Source organism: Haplochromis burtoni, unplaced genomic scaffold (genome assembly GCF_018398535.1).
Source record: "Haplochromis burtoni strain Fernald_Lab_line unplaced genomic scaffold, NCSU_Asbu1 Contig_36, whole genome shotgun sequence".
NCBI classification, from domain to species: Eukaryota; Metazoa; Chordata; class Actinopteri; order Cichliformes; family Cichlidae; genus Haplochromis; species Haplochromis burtoni.
The window spans coordinates 1,968,018-1,989,198 of NW_024582397.1; the positions used below are offsets into that span (position 1 = coordinate 1,968,018).

General features: G+C 39.5%; 1 protein-coding gene across 1 annotated transcript in view; it reads left to right on the plus strand.

The window, feature by feature from the left end:
* Positions 1 to 21,049, plus strand: part of zmp:0000001236 (mastermind-like protein 2) — a 36,921-nt gene extending 15,872 nt beyond the window's left edge. Inside the window, exons 2-5 of the mRNA XM_005926537.3 lie at positions 10,278 to 11,447; positions 15,967 to 16,131; positions 16,219 to 16,327; positions 16,423 to 21,049. Coding sequence (XP_005926599.1) covers positions 10,278 to 11,447; positions 15,967 to 16,131; positions 16,219 to 16,327; positions 16,423 to 17,255 — 2,277 coding nt within the window. The 3' untranslated portion in view covers positions 17,256 to 21,049. The remainder of the gene's footprint in view (positions 1 to 10,277; positions 11,448 to 15,966; positions 16,132 to 16,218; positions 16,328 to 16,422) is intronic.
* Positions 21,050 to 21,181: the final 132 nt, after the last annotated feature.

Consider the following 21,181-nt stretch of genomic DNA (forward strand, 5'->3'; position numbering starts at 1 on the left):
ATCACACTGGTGCTTGGTAGGTATTGCCTTTTGTTTGAATGTCACTTTCCACCTGCAGTATATAAAGGTATATAGGCAGCATTGTCACATATTTACATAACTGTGTGAGGAGAAACAATGCAAAACATGGTTCTACTGTCAACTTTATGGTAGCAGGGCATTATTATGATTTACTAGTTTATCTGCCACGTGATAGCTTCTGCTATGATATTACCTATGAGTTGGCATAGGGAGCAGATTCTGTTCAGCTCTTTTTATCAAATGCCACATGGCTCCCTTGCTGGAGGTGTTTTCTTTTTTATTGTTCAGTCGATTTAGTTGATATTACTTGAACATTTAAAGCAGTTTGCTCTTGATGAACTCCACTTCAGTAGCAGTTAAACTGTAGGTTTTACGAGATGTTCTTTCCTAAATCTAATTTCCAACACTCATCAGTTCTCCCCACTGATTTAGTCAAACACATGTGATCACATGATTACCTGTGCATGTGGTTGCCTTGTTACCAAAGCCAACTTTAACTTGAGGCTAGAGGCTCAGTATTCAAATTTCTGCTGCTTTTGGAAATTTTGTCTGCTCCACCAAGCCGTCTCCTGCTTACAAAATAATTTGGCAGATCGCTGCTACAGCAGTCCTCAGTGCTTTTCATTATTTAATCTCATGTCTGGCAGAAAGACTCAGGTGTCACTAGCATGGGCTCATGTCTGTTATCACATAATAGAGATCTTGACACCCTTATAAGCTTGGTGTGGCAGCACACGGACCAGTTCTACACTTGCTGCAGGAACTGGTTGGATTGATTCTCCAACTCCCAGTCACAGACAGTGACAGATGTAGCTTCAGCGTGTGGAAAATGAAAACGAGCGAAGGCAGTGGGCAAATGCTTTACACCTGCATTCTTTCTAATGGCCAGAAGGGAAGAACGCCACACGTCACAAGTTTATTGGTTTTAATGAATACAGCACAGTGCTCATTTTGTAAATTGTCCCAGTTCTATAAGTGATAAAGAATGGTTTGTTGTGAGGTGAGACTACCTTGTGACTGATCAGTCTATACTGTGAGAACACAATGTTCCTTACTTTGTCAGTCGCATCCAGTTTCAAAACAAAAAGATGGCAATAACCAAAATCCTCATGTTGAGGTTTAACTAACAAATGGTAGCACAGTGTCCTTGTCCATCTTGTATATACTCTATATGTAACATATCTCCCAGCAAGCAGAACAAGTACTGCTGCAGTTACCTGCAATTTAAGACAGTGAAATTGGACTGTGTCGTTGAGATAAAAATTGTAGGGTGCAGCTTGTGTGTGTGGTGCAGGTATTACTCATGTTTTTAGGATCTGGAAGTGCTGCAGGTATTACTTATTGGGACATAAAGCAACCCCTAATAATGTAAATAATTGAGTTGTATGATGAGGACAGAGCGTTGCAAGGTTAGAATTAGGCTTGACAAGTGGTATTTATAGTTGGGCTAAGAGAAAGTCTCCTGTGTTTGTGTAAACATGTACTGTATACAGTTGTAGTCGGATTTAGACATTTTACTTCTAAGAACTGTTTTGACAATAGATTGATAGGATGCCCAGAGGTGTTTTTAGCTTCCCACAATTGTCACAATCAGCATAAATCTGCCTAATCAGCCTAAAATCAAAACGGTTGCCTTTTGAATGAACCTCTGCCATCACATCATGGGAAAGTACTTTTTTTCCCACTTGGACAGATTACCTTAGACTGTCTCTCACCAGCGCTGACATGTAACAAGACCTAAAGCGCTGGTATAGAAGGCCTACTAGACCAGTCCTGTGACTGCACACACACAAGAGCAGCATGCATGCAGAAACTTGCGCAGAGATCTAGGCTTTGCTGCAATCTTGAACTCTCCCTTCCACAGTGACAGCCACCACACAAGGCAGTGGTAGTACCTGCAGGGCTCTATAGGAAGGCAGTTTGGGCAACCTTTCAACGAAATGTTTTATTTTGCACACTGTTAGTCTAAATTACAAGTTGGGACAGCAACAGAGGACAATTTCCTGTTTACCTTAGGAAAAAAAAGTCCTGAAATGCTCAAACGGAGATCTGAGGCTGTCTGTCTTTTAAACATTCACTTCTACCTCATTCACTTTTGTTCCTTAATTTGTCTGATATTTTGGTGTTAGAAAGGTATATCAGAGCTTGTTTCTTGAAAACCACTGTCTATGGGAAACGCAGGAACACTGAATCTCTGCAGGTTTAAGAGTGAATATCTGGATTAAGATCTGAAAGTTTCAGCAAACAAAAGAAAAGTGCATTTTAGCTCATTTTCAGCCTCGACTTCATTCCTTCATTGCCGTTCACTGTTTCCTGTGTTTGCAGTGCAGTGCAGTAGTTATCTCACAGACTAAAATCGTTTTTCTAACTAGTGTTGACATTTATCAAATTCTGTCTTTTTTTTTTTTTTGTCTGTGTGGTTGAGTTGATCATAGAGCTCACAACAACATTTGCAGCTTTGCATTTGAGTTGTTTACAGCTGATTTCAGATAAGTTATGTATTTATTTATTGTGGGAAAGTCCTTCCAAATAATCAGTTTTTATGCTTTTATTTGTTTTTTACATATAAAAAAAACCCTCCCCCTCTTTTTATGGCCACAGTTATTATGAATCAAGTAAAACAGTTTGGAATTGGACAGATTTTTTATTTTTTTAAGGTATAAGCCTAATATGTCTCATATTGGTATTAAGTAATGGTTTGTTTTTGTTGTTCTGGGAAATGTCAGATGTCTGATGATAGATTTATGCAACGGTCACATATTTTCTGCACCATGATCCCCTAATGCCTCCCCGCCCACCTCCAGTCTTCCCAAAAACACACACATTTTCCTTGGTTGGAGTCAGTGAGCTCTGCAGTGTTTTCTGTGTCCGTCTCCACCAGCGCAGGGCTACACAGACCTTATTTGGAATGTCAGAACAGAACTGATAGGAGTGGGAGTGAAACAAAGCTTCCCACTCATTTATTTTTTCCTCTTACTTTTAAGTCCCTTTTCAAACCGAATCAGCAGAGGATTGTTTCGTAGCATGAGTGCAGATTAGTGTGACTGCTCGCCTATCCAAATGCATGTGTGTGTAATTTAAGCGAAAGCTGAGAGAGATGGCAAAACTCAACAAGTATACCCTTTTCAACTAGTGGATTTTTCAAAGCTTTCTCCATTGAAGCGGTTTAAAACACTAAATGTGTTTTCTCCTCTCTAAAAGCATGAGGCTTATCAAGGCCTGGCTGAGTGAAGCAGCATTAGTACAGCATTAACCACTCAGCCCAGGTTTCCCACGGGATATAAAATGGATCCTTGTTTCACTAGGAAATCGCCATACCAATGCTGCCGAAGAGCACTTTGCTGTAGCCACACCAGATATTGACAAATGTTATTTCCTGATTGGGAATTGCAATCAATGCACTTGAAAGGGAGCATTGAGGAATTCATAATCATAATAGATGAGTGATATGGCATAAGCAGGCCAAAAAATCTGGTGCAATTAAAGATTATCTCGTCAAAACTTAGTGCAGGTCCTGAATAATATACACAGTTAGCACAATAGCCAGTGAAGCTACATAATGGGTTTTCTTTGTAGTGGCCAGAGATATGACTGGAATGGCACAGGAGTGTGTTGCTCAACTCAGTACTGGCAGTGTTGGCTCTCACTGTGCTGCAGCTGCATGCTAAAGAGCAGCCAGATGTTTTAGATGGTGAAATGAGCCTAGTGTGCAGGAAGCGGTTCTGCATGCCATAGGAATCATCTTTGAAAACAGGAAGGGAACTTGTTCCCTGCTTATGTGCCTTTTCCTGTGGCATGACCGGAGGCAGGCCTTGTGTTTGGCGTTTGCTGGGGAAAAGGTACTTGAAATTGTTTGGTAATGGCCTTTAACGGGTACAAGTGTTACAGCACAAACTAGAAGAGCCTTTAACTTGTTCAGAGACAGATTTTTTTTTTCAGAAAAACTAAAAACATCTTATTATCTACTGTGTCATGTGTCCAAATTTCCACCTCCGCAGTAGTTACATTCTTGTGTACTGTTACAGCTAAACCAAAACAATGCATGGAAGCTGTTTTAACCAGTTATATATATATATAGTATATGCTACAGTCCTGCTTAAAGATCTATGTTTTTGTGCTTCACAGTCCTGGTTTACTTCTTCTGTGGTAACAAGCTGTACATCAAAATGAGCTACTGCAAATATTGCTACCCTTAAATTGAGTGTTTACATCAACAATGTGTGACATGACCCTATTAAAACAATGTGATAGTATGATAATTTAAAGATGACAAATTTACTGATGTTAACTATTCACATAATGTCATGGATGTCATAGGTGTTCTAAACAAAAAAAAGAAAACCTCTCAAAACCCATTGTACACTACTCTCACAGCACCAATGATGGAGAGTCACAGATGGCAACTACATAACAAGCTAAAGAGTCCAGTTTAGATCAAAAACACAAGTAGAGGAATATGAATGGTAGGGCAGCAACTAGAGATTATTTTGGTAGTCGACTAATCTGCCAATTTGCAGAAAAGTAACAAGGTTACGTTTTGTTTCTGCTGAGCCCAGGTGGGGTGAATTGTATAAAACTTATTGCAGGTTTAAACCTTGGCTGTTACGATTTCTTTTATGTTCTGATTTAAAGTATGTCGACCCACCCACACCCTCAAGCTGTTTCTCAGAGTGAAAGTTGTTTCTCACTTTCTGCCCTTAAGCAGAAACAGTGCAGTACGTCTATTGAAAGAAGATAAAGGTAAGGTAAATTACACACTTACAGCACTTGGTATTGTACCAATGAGACTTTAAGCTGAAGAAGGACCTTAGCAATTAGCCAAGTTGATAGGAAAGCTCAGTGTCTGGTGACCAGCTCTGCGTTTGTTAAATGGATGGATGCTGTGCTGCACAGAAGGAGGTTTAATGGTGTTTTAAAATTTACTGTGAACAAACTTTAAGATCAGAACAGTTGAATCTAGAATTTCTTGCTTTGCACAAATTTATCGCACAGATACCTTTTACTGGAAAATAGAGTCGGATGCGATGCATAGGATTGTTCCTGAATCTGGGGAACCCTCAGTCCTCCTCAGTAAATGTCTCTGTGGTTAAGAATGACATATAGATGAGAGGCGACAGCAGTGTCAGGAGCTCTGAGAGCCACATGGCCATGGGTGATGTGATGTGACGGCTTGTCACTGCGATGTCGGTGACCTGTGGTACGTCTGCAGTGGCACGGCCTAGCTGGTGCTGCGGTAATGCCTTAGTCGCAGCGCTTAGACTCTGTCATTGTATCTGACAGAATATATATATTGAATATAGGCCATTGAAACTACTGCCCTGGGGAAGAATAATTAGTATTTTTAGATCAATACAAATGGTAGATTTACTAAAAGACCTTTTATATATTGTCATCCAGAGTTTTGCATTTCATTACATAGGGTGCCTGGTAATAGAAAAGAGAGCTGCATTGCTTGGCTTATATGAGTTCTTATGATGTCCTTGCATGTTTTTGGAGAATGTTCTCCTGTCCTTTAACTTTGGTGATATCGCATTAAATATTTCTGGATTGTGAACATGCCAAAGCAAGGACTAGCTATAATCTTCCCCTGTAATCTTCAGATTTGGACAGTGGGGAGCTCTTCTTTGGAAGGTAAATGTCTAACAGGATTTTTAGTGTTCAAGCTGCTTTTGATTAAAATAGCATGTTTCTCTACGGAATGCTGGAACTGAGATACAGTAACTGTTTTAAAAAAAAAAAAAAGTCTGCCCTCAGTAAACATAATGGATGATTTCTCTTCAAAGGAGCTCTTATCATCTCTTCCCATTTCCCAGAGGCTGCCACAAAGCTGCCTCTTTTATTCCTCCTGCTGCTGCCGCTGCTCATCCTTCTCTCCTGCCTGCTCTCTGGAGGGCATCCTCAATCTAATACAACTGTGTCAGGAAGTATGGGGATGCAAAGTGCTGAGGAGCCAAAAGTAGCCCACCTCTGCAGTGTGCTGCTTCGTCCCAACACACACCAGCCTGATTAGGGAGGCACACCATGAACCTGTGCTCACATTCCTGTGTAACCTTACGGCATATGAATTCAATTCAATGTAACTATCTAACAAAAGCAGAATACCTGAATTATAATAAAAAGACTTATTATTGCGTCTACTAAAGTTAAATTCCTCTTATTCTTACTTCTATGCAAATCCTATTGTTCAATGAAATGTTTGTATTGTGTGAAAGCCAAAGATGGCTCTTTAAATTTAAATTGAAGTGCAAAATTGTCGGTAGTGATTGAGTATGTTTTCTAGTGGTTGTTATGACATCACTGTTATCCTGGAGATTTTTTTTCTTTCTGTTTTGTTGCATAGTATCAAATACACTCTGCTTACCTCGCTACTCACTGAAATGTGCTGAGTAAAACAAACAAGGATCCCCCCCCCACCGCTTCGATGACCACACACACACACACACACACACACACACACACACACACACACACACAGTATGATTTGCCTATATACTGCCTTGTGAATATAAATACCAAGTCTGAGCCTTAAAATAATGAAAATGTTCAAGTTATCATGGATGTTTTTTGGCTACACTATCATAGCTTGCAGCTTCCTTCAGCTAGTTCAAATTTTATAATTCGACGGAACTTTCCACATTTGGGCCTGCAGATGAATTTTGTGTGACAGCTGATCATTGGCACTGGTCTGAAGGTTCTTATTTCTTATCTGGCAATAAATGAGCTGAAATCCCCTCTTGCAACAGTATGCAACCTGCTGAACTGCATAAATATTATGTCTCCCTAGGAACACAATAGTCGTATTTATTCCTTTATTTTGGGACTGTTTTTTTCCATGTCAAATGCCGAGAGGGAGGTCTCTAGCTCTCTCAGGAGCAGATTGCAACATGTTTCAAGGCTCTGGTGAATAGATTAAAGGCTGGCAAGCTCAATCTCTCATTGAGCCACACTCTCTTACTCACACATGCGCAGACACAAAACCTGCAAACACTCTAAAACCTATACCCTTAAAGCATGTATGGCTCAGAGGGCTGTGCCACTGGACTGACAGATGGTACCATGAGGCTTGGTGTTGCGCCGTTGTGATGGCTCACCCGGAGCCCCATCCACACTGCTCAGCATCACTGCAGTGCTCAGCTTGACACACAAGCCAACAGCCTTCCAGCTCACATGAACAGATAGGCTCTGTTGACATGGCCAAGGTCAGGTTCCTCACTGACACAGTCAAAGATCATCAACAAACGTGAACCGGAATATGTTCAAAACTGAACTTATCGTTCTTAATTTCCTCAGGAAAATCATTTTTTGGAAAATTGTCTCCAAGCTTGGATCAGCGGCTCTGCACTGTGCCGTATTGGGTTCTTTTTCGGTTTACTATATCTGTGAGAACTTTTAATTTGATTTTCCAGCTTGTACTAATCCATTTTTGAAAAAAAATTAAATCCTGGTGTACACACTGTGCTAAACTATAACCTTGGGCCTGACAGTGGCTGAACGTTTTCTCAACACAGAAAATCAACGGCGCAGTTGCGCGTGCCTCTCTTAGATGATCAGTATATAATATATAGGTTTAAGCCGCTCATGCAGAAGGAAACTCTTTCAAAGTGATTCAGAGCATCTGAGCTCATTAAATGTTAATCAAAAAATCTATTTTGAGATCACTAGGAGATCAGTCATGAGGATTTCAGGTCAGCTGTGAGGCCACTGCATCCGAGTACTGAGAGTTGAGTGAGCAGGATGGTCCTTTTTTTGCTGTGAAGTGTTTGCGCTTGACGTTGGGGTTTGTCCCAATTGAAGCCAGTATCGTGACACATATGAGTGACTGAAGCATGAGAAAATCTCAACTGCAAAGTCTTGAGACACTTCATCCTTGAAGTTTGAACTGAACACTACTCCTGGCTATTTTTTTTTTTTTAAATGGCACAGAAACAGAAATGAGGCAACCCTCTCTCACAGTGGCTTTTTGCAACACATGCACTGTCCTTTCCATTATTCATGATGTGTTTTCACTGACAGTGCCTTGAACCATGAGGAGTACTCCTGTCTGTCTTTTCCAGAAAGAGCCCTGTGGAATGAGAGAACGTGTACCTGAGGTGCACACACTAAAAAAAAGCCTGTTCTCATCTGGTTTTGGAAAAAAATAACATGTCGTAGATTATGCGGCTCTCATTGAAGATGGAAAAAGTTCATATGGCTGATTAACTCATGGAGCATTTCCAGTGTAAAATTATATGCAACTCCAGAGTTCCCTGTATTAAGCAGGAATCAAGCAGCCAGACTGCCATTAAGATAAGAGGTTTTTTTTCTTCTCTAGACTCTAAGAAACTGTCTGCTGAGGTTACTTTATCTAGCAAAGCATGTTTAAATTATTGCCTCTCTTTTTGTTTGGTATTGGGCTGCATTTTATTTTGTTTCATTACTTTTTTAATTATTATCTTAATTACTATTATTATTTAATTATTATTATTATTATTTATTATTATTTGTTTTGGTTTTAGATGCAAACCAATAAAACGTACATTACGTTTCACTTACCAGCCTACTTTGTTTACTTATTTGTCCCTGTCGAGAACATTTTTTAAATACTACTCTCTTTTTCTACTATTGAAACAATCCTCAATGCAGATTTCAAGATAATGTGGCAAATGTTGCACATGCAAGCCCTGTTGGAGCTGTTGGATGAGCTTAGATTAAGAAAAAAAACAGATTTTTATAAGCACCTTGAAAGTGCAAACTCTCAACATACATTATTTTGCACAATAGGAGGCAAACATCCAAGAGAATGAAAACTGAACGTAGCATTTTTTCTTTTTTTTTAAATTTTTTTTGAGTGGATTCATACTCATCATAAAATGGAGCAAAAGTAAGGGTCTGCTGCTTGCATGTTGAATTTTTCTCCTGGATATCTTTGTTTCGCAGTTGTGGTTTAAAAAATATGGTTTGTGTTAGCGAGATAAAGTTAAATGCAAAGTCAGTGTGATTAAACAAAACAATGTCCCTCTGCTTTTAAGTGCATCAGCATTATTGTCATCATCCAGTTACTGTGTCGAAGCACGCATGGACATGTATTAGCATTTACAGGCTTGGTGAGTCAGAGATATTTGTACCTTGATTAACATGAACTGTTGTTAAGAGCATTAGTAGAAATAATATGACATGAACAGAGTAGAAATGTAGTGAACTGCAGGATTCGCTCCAAAGCCTCAAGCTATGAATCATCTTAATGCCAGCTAGTGGAAATGAGTCAAATTTGTTCCACAGTGAAATATGCAACACACTGATACTCCTCCTATGATCAGGCTGGTGTACAATTAAAACCATTTTGTTTCCATGCAGGAGTCGCATTAAAATATGGTCAGATAATCAGCCATTTGTATGAATGCATTTACACAACAGATCGCTTCTTAATAGACAGCCTTTCTCACTGTTGTTAAAGACTCATATTGGAGATTGTATTGTTTTGTTGACATGATGATATCTTCTCCTAAAAATATGACTCATTTTTGGAATAGTAAAATTCACAGTTAGGATGTTAAGAGTGTTGCTGTGTGCTTAGTTAGTTCCACCTCTGTTCTTATTACCTTAAATGAAGACATGGGTAGAGGACAAAAGGAAATCAGATATCTGCACCAGCATGTTAAGCAGAATCTCAGCCACAAAGGAGAAACTCTGTATATCTAACGAAGCACAATGGATGAAAATATAATGTATGCAAATGAGGGAAACAGACAAAGAGCTTATTCTTCTCTCTGCAGTCTGTCGACTATATCAGATTCCTAACTATCTTCTCATCCCATTCAATGCGCTCAGGCTACATTATATCAAAACATTTTTCCAGTTCCTTCTTGCTGTATTGGAAGAGTTTAAATAAAACTGTGTATTCAAATTTTGCCCAATCTGAACGTGCATGGTCTTACCCTAATTTGTGATTGATGCCAGAATGAACCGTTTGAGAAATCACTGCTTTTTTTAACTTTAAGATTAGCATTTGTTAATTAATATGTGTGAAATTAGTCTTGAATACATGGTGTCACTTCACGTCTGTGTAGTGTATTCATTTTCAGAACTGCTTTACATTCTCTCACATGACATATTTTCCATTAAGTACAATAATTTAACTCTGGGTTTATCTGAACTGCATACCTGCTGGGGTTATTTTTGAGGGGAGGGGGTTGCTTACCTGGTGATAAAAAGGTAAATGTTAAAAGCCTTTGATATTTTTTTTTCTGGGTTTAACTTCTATATGTTGTTTTTTGCAGATCCATGGATCTTTGCGAAGGAAGATTGAGGGGCATGCCCCAGGACAAATATCAAAGCAAAATGGCCTCTCCTGTGGTTTCCCTGGATCAGACTTTAAGCGGGTCCGTGTGGACCACAACTTAGCCCAGTCCCATTCTCTGCAAGGCACCTCAGCCATGAGCATGCAGAGGAAGAATTACATGATGCCTCATGCACTGGGGTCAGACATATTCAACATGACCCTGAAAGAAATGAAGAAAGAGCCCTCTGAGATCCAGTCTTGTGACCAGTCAAATGCAGAGATGATGTTTGACTTCAAAGATGAAGGTCAGATTGATCCAGAACTCCAGGATCTCTTTGATGAACTGACAAAGACGGTGCCTACACTGAATGACCTGGAGTTTGAAAAGATGCTAAAGCAGGATGATACATTTGGCTTGGATCTAGGACGGCCAAGCTCGGCGGGAGCAGCTGCCAGTCTGTGCTCTCCACTGGAGAAGCCGATAAAGACAGAGCACTCACCCGATTTTGGGCAGGCTCATTGTGGCTCACCACAGCTTCGACCCGCTTCTGCAGGGCCCACTTTCACATTGACCAGCACGTCTTCAACCACCACATCGCAAAAAGCAAACACTCAGGCAGGACACCCAAGGATGCCCTGTTGGCCTGAAATATCTCACGCAGAGCAGCTAAAGCAGATGGCAGCAAACCAGCAGCAACCGAATTCTCTTCTCCATCACCACCACCAAACCGCACCTGTGGCCCTGACCAGCTGGGCTCCTTCCATGAGCACCCACTCCTCCACCAGCACCTTCCCTCAAGACAATGTCTCTAGCCCACTCCCACTCAACCAGCAGAGGATTGGCTCTCACAATAAAGGGATCAACAACTGTCTCTTCAAACCAACCAGCCACAATGGCTCCAATCATTTGGACATGAAGGTTCTCAGCACCAAGCCTACATTGCATTTCAGCCCCAAAGTACCCCATTCTGCCAGCCAGCCCATGTCTATCATGACAAACCCAGTGAACAAGACAGAACAGCAGCAACAGTCACCTTCACCGGGCCCACATCAGCCACATTCAGGTCTCCATTTCCAGAACCAACAAAACCCCACATCAGGAGCCCTTTGTCTGCAAACCAAGACTGCTCACGGAGGGCTGCCTTTCAGACCGTCACAGCAGCGGCAGGTAAGGTCTCTGTCCAAAATTCCTTTACACACGATTGCCCTTATGTGAAAACACTATTTTAACTTTTCAGCTCTACAGCAGGACGGCTTCCACAATTAAGAGATTTGATATAACATGTGCCCATAGCAGCATATCAAGCATAGCTAGTGCCATAAAAAACTGAGACCAGTATGGCTACTTAACATTCTGTTTGATCCACAGAATATTTCATTTTTCTATTTTACTGCACTTTATGAACAAAGTCAATAACAGCACCAACTGCCTTTTTTTCTGTAGAAAGTCTAGTAACATAATCCAAAGCACAATCAAACGTACTGATTTAGTTGTCCTGCTGGCATCTTCAGTTTGCTTGCAGCAGCCAACCTGCTGTCTAAAACAGCTACAATGCAGCTCTGTTTATTCTGCGACTTTATTGTTCTTGCTAATGTCTGTGTGTGTGCGTTTGACGATGACACAGATTGCCAGAGCATGGTAGATTATCATGCAGGACTTCTAATTTCTCTGCTTGTCATGGTGGCTCCCTGTCAGGGCACAGATATGCACAGCGGGATTTGCTAATTGGAGGTTGTTAGCTACAAGGGACAAGTGGTGGAAAATGACAGTAATCTGCTTAGCCTAGTGCCGGAGGTTGAATCACTGATTTGTTATGATTGGAGAGATTTAGACCCTCCCCTCTTTCATTTTTTGCACCAACAATATCTGTAGCTGCCTTTGTGTGAAACGATAATGCGAGCCCCGCAACAGAGCTCTCGTAACCTCTACAGATCAAGGGAAGTGCTTGGGTGACTGGGAGAGGGTGGGAAGAAGGAGAGAGGGAGGGAGTTATGCAGACATGGAAGTAAACCAGGTAGGATCATGACAGTTACATCAACACATCAAAACGGGACCAGTTTTACCACTGCTAGAGCTATTTACACTTTAAACAGTGGCTGTTCATGGTTACCTTGAAACTACTTGACAAATATTCCTGATATCAGAAGCCTTACATAAATGTTTGAGGCAGAAATACACGGGCTTAAAGATTGGTAGATGATTTAAATAGACAAAGAAAAAAAGCATTTTCTGGGCTCAGATTGACCCCATTTCACAATATTTCAAATCTTTTTTCATAAACACAATGGATCATTTCAAGCAAATGTACTGGCTGCCGTAATAGTGACAGTAGTATTAGTGTTGCATTAGAGATAATAAGCATTTTTATAAAATATGTAAGATGTGGTATCTAATTTAAAAAGGATTGCAGTGAGAGAAAAGGGGAAGACACTTAACAGAGCTGGATATCAAATAATGAAAAAGACTTGTGAATTTGTTGTTGAATTATTAAACATTATTTCAGAGCTCCTTAAAGTAAAACCTCTTTTTAAAAGTTTGTGAGGGGTTAAGGGCTTGGTGAGACAGCTTTCCCAAAGAGATTCTTTTTTTTAATGTGACCAAATAACCAGCACGTAGCTATGAATATGATAGGGTTAGAATTGAGGATTAAAAAAAGACCTTTATAATTTATGGACACTATTTATCATTTCAAGCTGAGCTAAAAAGTGCTGATAATGGTGTTTGTAAATTTTAGCCAGCATGTACAGGGTTAAAAGTCCAGCTAATGAGAGAGGGACAGCTTATAGAGAGGAGAAAAAGAGTGGAGTCTCTTCCCACAGTGAACTGAATTAGTAATGCCAGAGAAATAAAGGTCCTGAAAGAGTGCCCTGATCCCCTGTGTAACACAAGTAACTAGCAGTGGGCTTCCTTCCACTGCCTGAAGCTGGAGACCGTTATTAAAGCATGCACGTCCAAACATGTTTGAAGCTTCTTACTAATAATCAGTTTCTGAATCAAACCTGACGAAATTCAAATCCACCACTGTGTAAACCTCTGAGGTTGCACAATATTCGCTTCACCCACTTAAAGTACTCATACGAGTACATTCTGGAGCAGCATGCACTAGAGGACACTAATGCATTATGAAACCTGAGTTACTGTGGTTGGTGGCAATGCTGTCTCAAGGACAAAATTTTGTGTTGCTAGTTTCACCAGTTGTGTAGCTGTCTTGTGTGTTTTGGCTAAAGAAAAAATACTTTGGGGTGTAATATGAGTGCTAATAAAGAATGAGGCAATCCCGGTGTTTATTATTTTTAATTTCTGAAATATTGCAGCAGTGGAAAAAGTACTGCTTCAATAAAAAGAAAAAAGCTCTGTATGGAGTTTTCGCTTCCAGAAAGACCTTTCAGGGAAACAAAGAAAAATGGTTTTCTAGCACAAACTATGTTAGTGAAAGTTAAGCTTTTTAGTTCCTTAATGACTCAAGTCAAATAGTTACTGAATATTTTTCCATATTAAATATCTTTATAGCAATATAATGACCTATGTTTACATTTTTTTTTAATTTCAAATTCAGTTGTGTACACATGCATTACAAATATTTGTCAGACAGTCTTATCCAAAGCGACATCTGTATTTTCTCTGCATCAGATCAAATGAAGACATTTGACAGCGATTTCATCATCCCATACCAATTCCTATTTTAATACGACACACAAACTTTCTGGAGAATACTGTCCTTATTGAAATGCATGAACCCAGTCGCCAAAGTAGCCGAATGCTCACAGTGCATGCCACATAATCTGGCTGCAGACCTGAGCTGGATGTCATAACCCGTCTAACACATTTCCTTTCTGTTTTATCACTACTACTACACAACTGTCTAGTAACGGCAAACATGGAGTAGAACTCAAAACTAAGGCAACATCTAAAAATAAAGGTTTACTCAAAGTAAATAAGGACTCCTCAACTTTTGTTGTCGATCTTGTGGCACCAGATCCTTCAGTTAGGATAAGAGCGGGGCCGTAGGGGTTGAGCCTACCAGGTCAGTCCAGCAGTGCTGTGAAGGGAGTACTTGTTTCCTGGGAAAGGGAGCTGCGGCCAAGTCCAGATGCCGAGGCGCTCCCCAGGGACAGCATCCTGAGACCAGACTGGAGGAAGTGCAGTGTGAGAGCCGGCGAGGCTGGGCCTGGATCACTGTCAGCTGCCTGCGCTGCCGCAGGATGGGAGACTAAATCACTCCGCTCCTTCTCTCAAGCCCGAGCCACATGTGGTATTCATTTACAAAAAACTTGTGAAGAATGGAAGGGGGGAAAACATGGAAAACAGCTTTATGACACATCAGGATGACAGAGGATTACTCAGTTGTACACGCTAAAACACCCCTCATTGGGTCTTTTCTTACAACAAAGATGGATCAAGCTCTCTTCAGTTTACCTCTGTGGGGAACAAGTCTTTGAAGGTCACGTTTTCTTATAGACTCAGTAAATGGATAAAGTAAATCAAAACCAGTGACTCTGCTTTCTACTGTAAGAGGAGAAACCACTGTTTTGATGTTTCAGTCCCTGTGTAACCTCATTGCCATGCTTGGTTTGCTGTGTGGGTTGAACTCGGGCAGAGAAGGCGAATATTAGCTTACGTGAAGTGGCTTGTGACTCCTGATGAGTTTCGGCTTCCCTTAGTCTCTAATCCTGTCTCGTTACTTCTCCAAATTTCAGTCCATTCATTATCATTCACTAAGACTAGTAGACACACACGCACACACATATTCTTCCTTTTTTTCTTCAGAAAATCAGAAAGCTACTACCCTGTAGATATTCATTCTCTGCAAAGACTCTGTCCTTAAGTAGTAGTAGATTTCTAATCCATTTTACCCTGGGAAACATTTTAAGTCAACACAATGACTGACACTGTATACACAGTATGTGTTGACTTGGATTTGGTGCACATTAACCTCCTTCATGACAAATGTTCGCACTTGATGCAAGCTTGTGTGTTGTGAGGGTGTCCACATGAAAGGCTAGTTTTATTTGGAGCGCTTGGATGGTCGTCACAGCTGTCTAAAAAAGCTAAAGAAAATATGAAATGGAAGGACTGTAACATCTTAAGCACCATGGTATTCACATGGTGAAAGATTATCTGCAACAACAACAAAAAAAGCATACACTGAGCACAAAACTTTAAACAAAAAGCTAGTTTGGATCTCTCAATTCCTGCGCCGCAGACTACAACATTTTAATCAGTGATAGTGTCAGGAGCCAAATGGGTTTCTAGAGGATGGAATGCCTCCTTGCCAAAAACAACACAGTGATCAGTAAGGGAGAGCTTATTAAATGGAGGTAGTCATGGTGCTGGCGCTTAACTTCCCATCGGCACACATTTCCTGCTGTCTCAGGGATTCTTTCCACTCTCTTTAGACACAATTATCAGGGGAGAGGCAGGCCTTGAGGATGACTTGAACCCCCCTGCACCTCCCCCAACAAAAAAAAAAGAACAGAAAAAAAAAGCCCCCTCCATTTTTCCCTTTTTCATCTGCAGAGGGAGTAGCCTTGACCACATTCTGGAGGTTGAATAGCATCTTTGAAACAGATATATGATGTCTTGTAGAGTTTTGCCCCCTACTGGCATGCCTGTGTTGTTGCAATGTTTTGATTTTGTGCTTTCACTGAGAGTAATGTAAGACCATCCTATTGTCTCTTTTTTAAAGGGTCTTCCTGCTGGTCCAAGGCTGCCCACTAATGGAAGCTTGGGAGTCATGTCAGCCCAGCCACAACCACGACCCCCGGTCCCAAACAACCAGCAGAAAGGGCCTCCAAAAACACAGGCCATGCAAAGACAGCTCAACCAACCCCAACACACCATCGGCAATTCAGTAAGCTGCATTTACATCATACCGTTTTCACTGATTAATTAAGACTGTTTTGATCAATCATATGAATATACTGTTTTTACTTTCAAGGACAAAGACAACACACATGATCAGTTTAGTCGTCACCTGACAAGACCACCGCCAGATTACAAGCAGTCAAGAAGTATAGCTGGAGTTCAGCAGGGAAACATCTTCCCAGGTACTTTAAATTTCTAGTGATTAAGGAATGCTTTACATGCTAACAAACAATCTTAATAAAAAAAACTTTTTTTTCTTTGTTTGATGTTTCTGCAGGTCGAAACTCCTCCCAGTGTCCTAACAGTGGCCCTGAGAAGACCCTACAGTCTTGTCACCTTGCAGTTGGTTCTGCTTCAAAGATGAGTGCTTCACCATCAGACCGTAGATTTTCTATTGGGACAGATTGTCACCCCAGTTCTTGTGTCAGCCAATGCCAGCAGCAAAACAGTCACAGTCAAATTCGACTGAATCCGAGTAAACCCAGGTTCCAGGGCCCAAACACACAAGGAAAGTCTTTTGGGATAAACAGTGTGGCAGGTGTACAGCACCAGAGATTGACATCTCACTTGCGTTCCTCTGTGCCAGGACAGGGTGTAGGAGGGTTGGTGACAAATGTCAACATGGGCTGGGGTTCAGCCAACAAGCAAGTGACACCTGGACTCTGTATTAGGCAGCTACCCAACCCACTACAGTCCCAGGGTGTGCAGGACTTACCGAACCATCCATTCCAACAGAGACACATTGCCCCTCCCAACCAGGTAGCACCAGACATCAGCATGCACACTCTAAACCCTCCACTAAGAGACATAGGCCAGAGAGTAAGTCAGGCAATGATGGGTTCTCCCTCAGCCGTGGGAAACCTTAACCAGGCCTCACCTGAACCGAGGATACCAGCAGGGAACTTTACAGAGCCCAGTCCCAGCTCTAGCAGCTACCATAATAACAGAACTAACCGTCTGACCTTTGACTTCCTCCCAGAGGGGGACAACACAGTTCCGGGAATCAATGCAGACTCAGACTTCATAGATTCCCTGCTCAAATCGGGCTCTGGAAATGATGACTGGATGAAAGATATCAATTTGGATGAGATTCTTGGTAGCCACTCGTGAATTTGGGTCACAAATGACTAAAAATGGACCCACAGCTCAGAGCTTGTAGAGGTATGTAAGGTGTAAAGGATTACATTTGTAAGTAATATTAAAATGGACTTTTATAGACTTATTATTACCCAGATATACTGAATTGCTTTGTATTGTATTTACTGTGAAAATCAATTGTGTTCTATGTACTCTGCGTATTTCTTCCTGGTGTATTGGCCAAGAAATTGCTTTTCTATGCAGTCACTGTTTTTGTGGTCTGTGCTCTGTGCTGTCTTATAGAGTAAAGTACAAAATTCACACTGTGAAAAGAAAATATTGCCATTATTTTCCTTTTCATCCTGGTTTGTGTTTCAAAGTCTAGCATCACGTGGTATGAGCTTTCCAGTGTTTTGCTGCCAGACACAAGCAAGCTTGCAAAAGCGTTTTTTCCGCTTTACTTCCTTCTTGTTCAAACTGTTTCATCTGTGGTAGTTACAGTTTAAATTATGTAACCATTATTTTTTTTCATGTTATATTTAATAATTATTGGAATAGTAAGTAGACATTATATTACATGTAATTAATAAAATTTATTTGACTCAAGTTGTGCTTTTGTTGACTTTATTTAATAATGAATAGTTTGGTTTACTACATCTCATACTTCCAAATCAGCGCATGTAGATACTCTTAATTAAAGGATGCTTTGATGTTATGTCCCACTTTACAGGGTTAGTGTGTTGAAATGACACACTTTAACCCAAATGGCAACCTTTTCATAAAAATAAACAAGTAGTGTTCAGTGCTTAAACTTAACAAAATACTTTTTAGTGCCTTAAAATATTTAAGGCACCAATGAAGCTTTTTGTTTGTTTGTAACTACCCCAAATCTGTCCATGCAGCTTTTGGTACCTAAAGCTAACCAGCAAGTAAAAGCAAAAGTGAAAGTTGGATGGAAACAAGTCAGCAGAGTGAATGAATACCAAAGAAACAAAATCAAACACACAAACAAAACCTAAACTGTTTTCTTCAGGCTGACAAAAATGGTATTATGCATATTTATTTTGTCCCCAAAACAGACAAGATATTCTGGAAGTCATATATAAATCAAACGAGGACAGCCTTCTTTCATCTTAAGTATTGTCAAAATTAGGAACATCCTATCTAAGAGTGAAAGAAAAATACTGCATACATACACATAGTCCTTCTACTCTGGACTATTTTTTATTAGGGTGTCTCAGTACAACACTGAGAGAAGTGAGGCGAAAGTGTGCGATACTGAAAAGAAAGCGAGTGATGATTGCTGTATGATTCCCCCCCAAACATCAGCTTCTAAAACAAAATGTTCAGCACTGCCTGAACTGAAACAACCATTATTCTAGATAATTACACCTGCAGACGAGTGTTGCTGAGGGACTGTAATATTGTTATGTAATGATGATTTGCACAAAATGTCATTGAACCCTACAAAGCAGATATTATATTGGTTATGTATTTTAGCTAATAACGCTCATGATTAAAAAATAAAACGAGAAGCCTGGAAATTTGTTTACAGTATGTCTTGTCTGAAGTAAAGGCACAAACAATTATAATGATTAAAAAATGTTTCAAAATGAACAACTTACAGAAAAAGTAAGTCTCACCCCAACCGGTTGCGGCAGATGACCACCCCTTTCTGAGCCTGGTGCTGCCGGAAGTTTCTTCCTGTTAATAGAGAGTTTTTCCTTCTCACTGCCCCCAAGGGGGTCATATGATTTTGGGGGGTTTTTGAGTTTACGCAGATGTTTTGCATTGGAGGTAGTGTAAGGTTCATGCATTAATCTAAACTCTTTGGCCTGATGTAAGACCCAAATTGGATGTATTATGATACGATAATGCACTGGCATGTAACTGTCCTGTTCAGTATCTGGCACAGCCTCTCGGTCAGGTAAGCCAAGTATACTTTACCGATTGCTTTGAAAGACGTGTGACCATCAACAATGAAAAGTTAATTCAAATTCCCTAGGAGGAATTGTTTGTGTTCTTTATATTTTAATGTTTTGGGTCCAATCTATTCTTTGTTTGATTTTTGTTGTTGTTTTTTTTTGCCATTGTCTTGCTATTTTCAGAGTTATCTTTCCAGAGTTTCAGTAGCTAAACTATTAATTTGGTGAAAAAAATACAATAAAATAATAAAAATAAAATTATAAATCTTTGCATAAAATTTCATATATAGACATTTATAAATACAATAAAATATAGAAAACACATGTGTGCAGTACACAGGTTCAACAACATATCAGCATAAGAATAGAATAGAATAGAATAATCCTATAATTGTCCCACAAGGGGAAATTTGGTTACTTAAATAAGAGCATTTATTTAAACCTGGTAACAATGCTAGTGTTTACCCCCCAAATACCCCTGACAGCATAATGCCGCTGGAGGCGGAGCTAAACGTGGGCAGTCAGGGCTCTGACGTGTTTTGAGGTTGATGGTGTTCGTTGTAGTTACCTACTGTGAACACAAGAGGGAATCAACATATCCTTCTGTTCAAGTTACCCTTTCACTTCCAAGGCTTTTAATTTGAGGCTGAAAGTCTCAAAAACCTTTAGGTGGGCGTCGGTTTAACGCGCTGTTTAGTTTGCGTGACGTGACGTGACGTGTGACGCATGTCTTTCCCTCTTCTTCCTCCGCTTTTCTGTCAGTCTTCACTGTCCCTATCGAAAATGAAGCCATAAGATAAAAAGGCCCCCCAAAAAAGTTTCTGGTGAATGCTAAGATAAAATTGCTCGTTTCAGTTAAATTTATTGTTTGTTGCTGAAAATGCTAACCTTTAGTTTTCAGTAATTTCAGTAGTAGTTTGAATCATTTTAATAATAATAATAGGTTTACATAAAATGTAATAATTATTTTAAAGTGTGTATAACTCACTAGTTGGAGTAGTAATGCATTTCTATATATATTTCAGAGTATCCACCTTCGAAGAATTGGTTTGAAATTGGCAACACTATGTATAACTGGATTCAGCAAAATGGGTATGAAGCGTCAAGTAAATTGCATAAAAAAGTTAGTTGGTAGAAAAATGTAAACCAAATTCATTAATCGAAATACACAGTGCATAGTCCGGTGCTAAACTGGTATGAACAATGACTTTTATTTTGACATTCACCGGATGTATCGCTTCTCAACAGTTCCACCACTAGAAGGCTAACAATTAGAGCCTTTAATAATTATTTTGAAACCAAAGATTTTAGAAAAATGTTTGCTGTACAATACAATTAGAATTCATGCTTAAAACAAACGATAAAAAACAAAATATGACACAGGGAAATATTACCACAAAGTATATACTTTATTTTAGGCCAATTTCAAAGTATCATATGAAGAAAGATATATTGTAACAGAATTTGTTCTAAAACACATGCACATTTCTATCAAAAAAAAAAAAAAAAAAAAAAAAAAAAAAAAAGAACAGATCATTACTGAATATAAATTCATTTCATGTGCATTTAGAAAACTCTAAATACAAAATCCTTTAACTTGTGATTAGTTCTACTGCTACAATGAGAGTCAACAGCTAATATGCTCTGACAATTACACACTAAGCATAAAATCAGGTCTGTGTGACAAAATGCATTGATGCATTAAAACGAAAACTAGCCGTGCAATACGAGCACTGTGGTGTACCACTCATTTTAGTTGCATTGTTCTCACCAACACTGTTCATCCATCTTAAAAATCCATCAGCACGTGACTTAATATTCAGTAAAATCAAAACTAAAAAGAGGTTTCTCATGAATAAAAAAAAAAAAAAAATATATATATATTATATATATATATATATTTATAACGTATATATATTTATTTATATTATATATATTTGATAGTATATATATATATATAATATATATATAATATATAGATAATATATATATATAATATATATATATATATATATATGATATTATATATATATA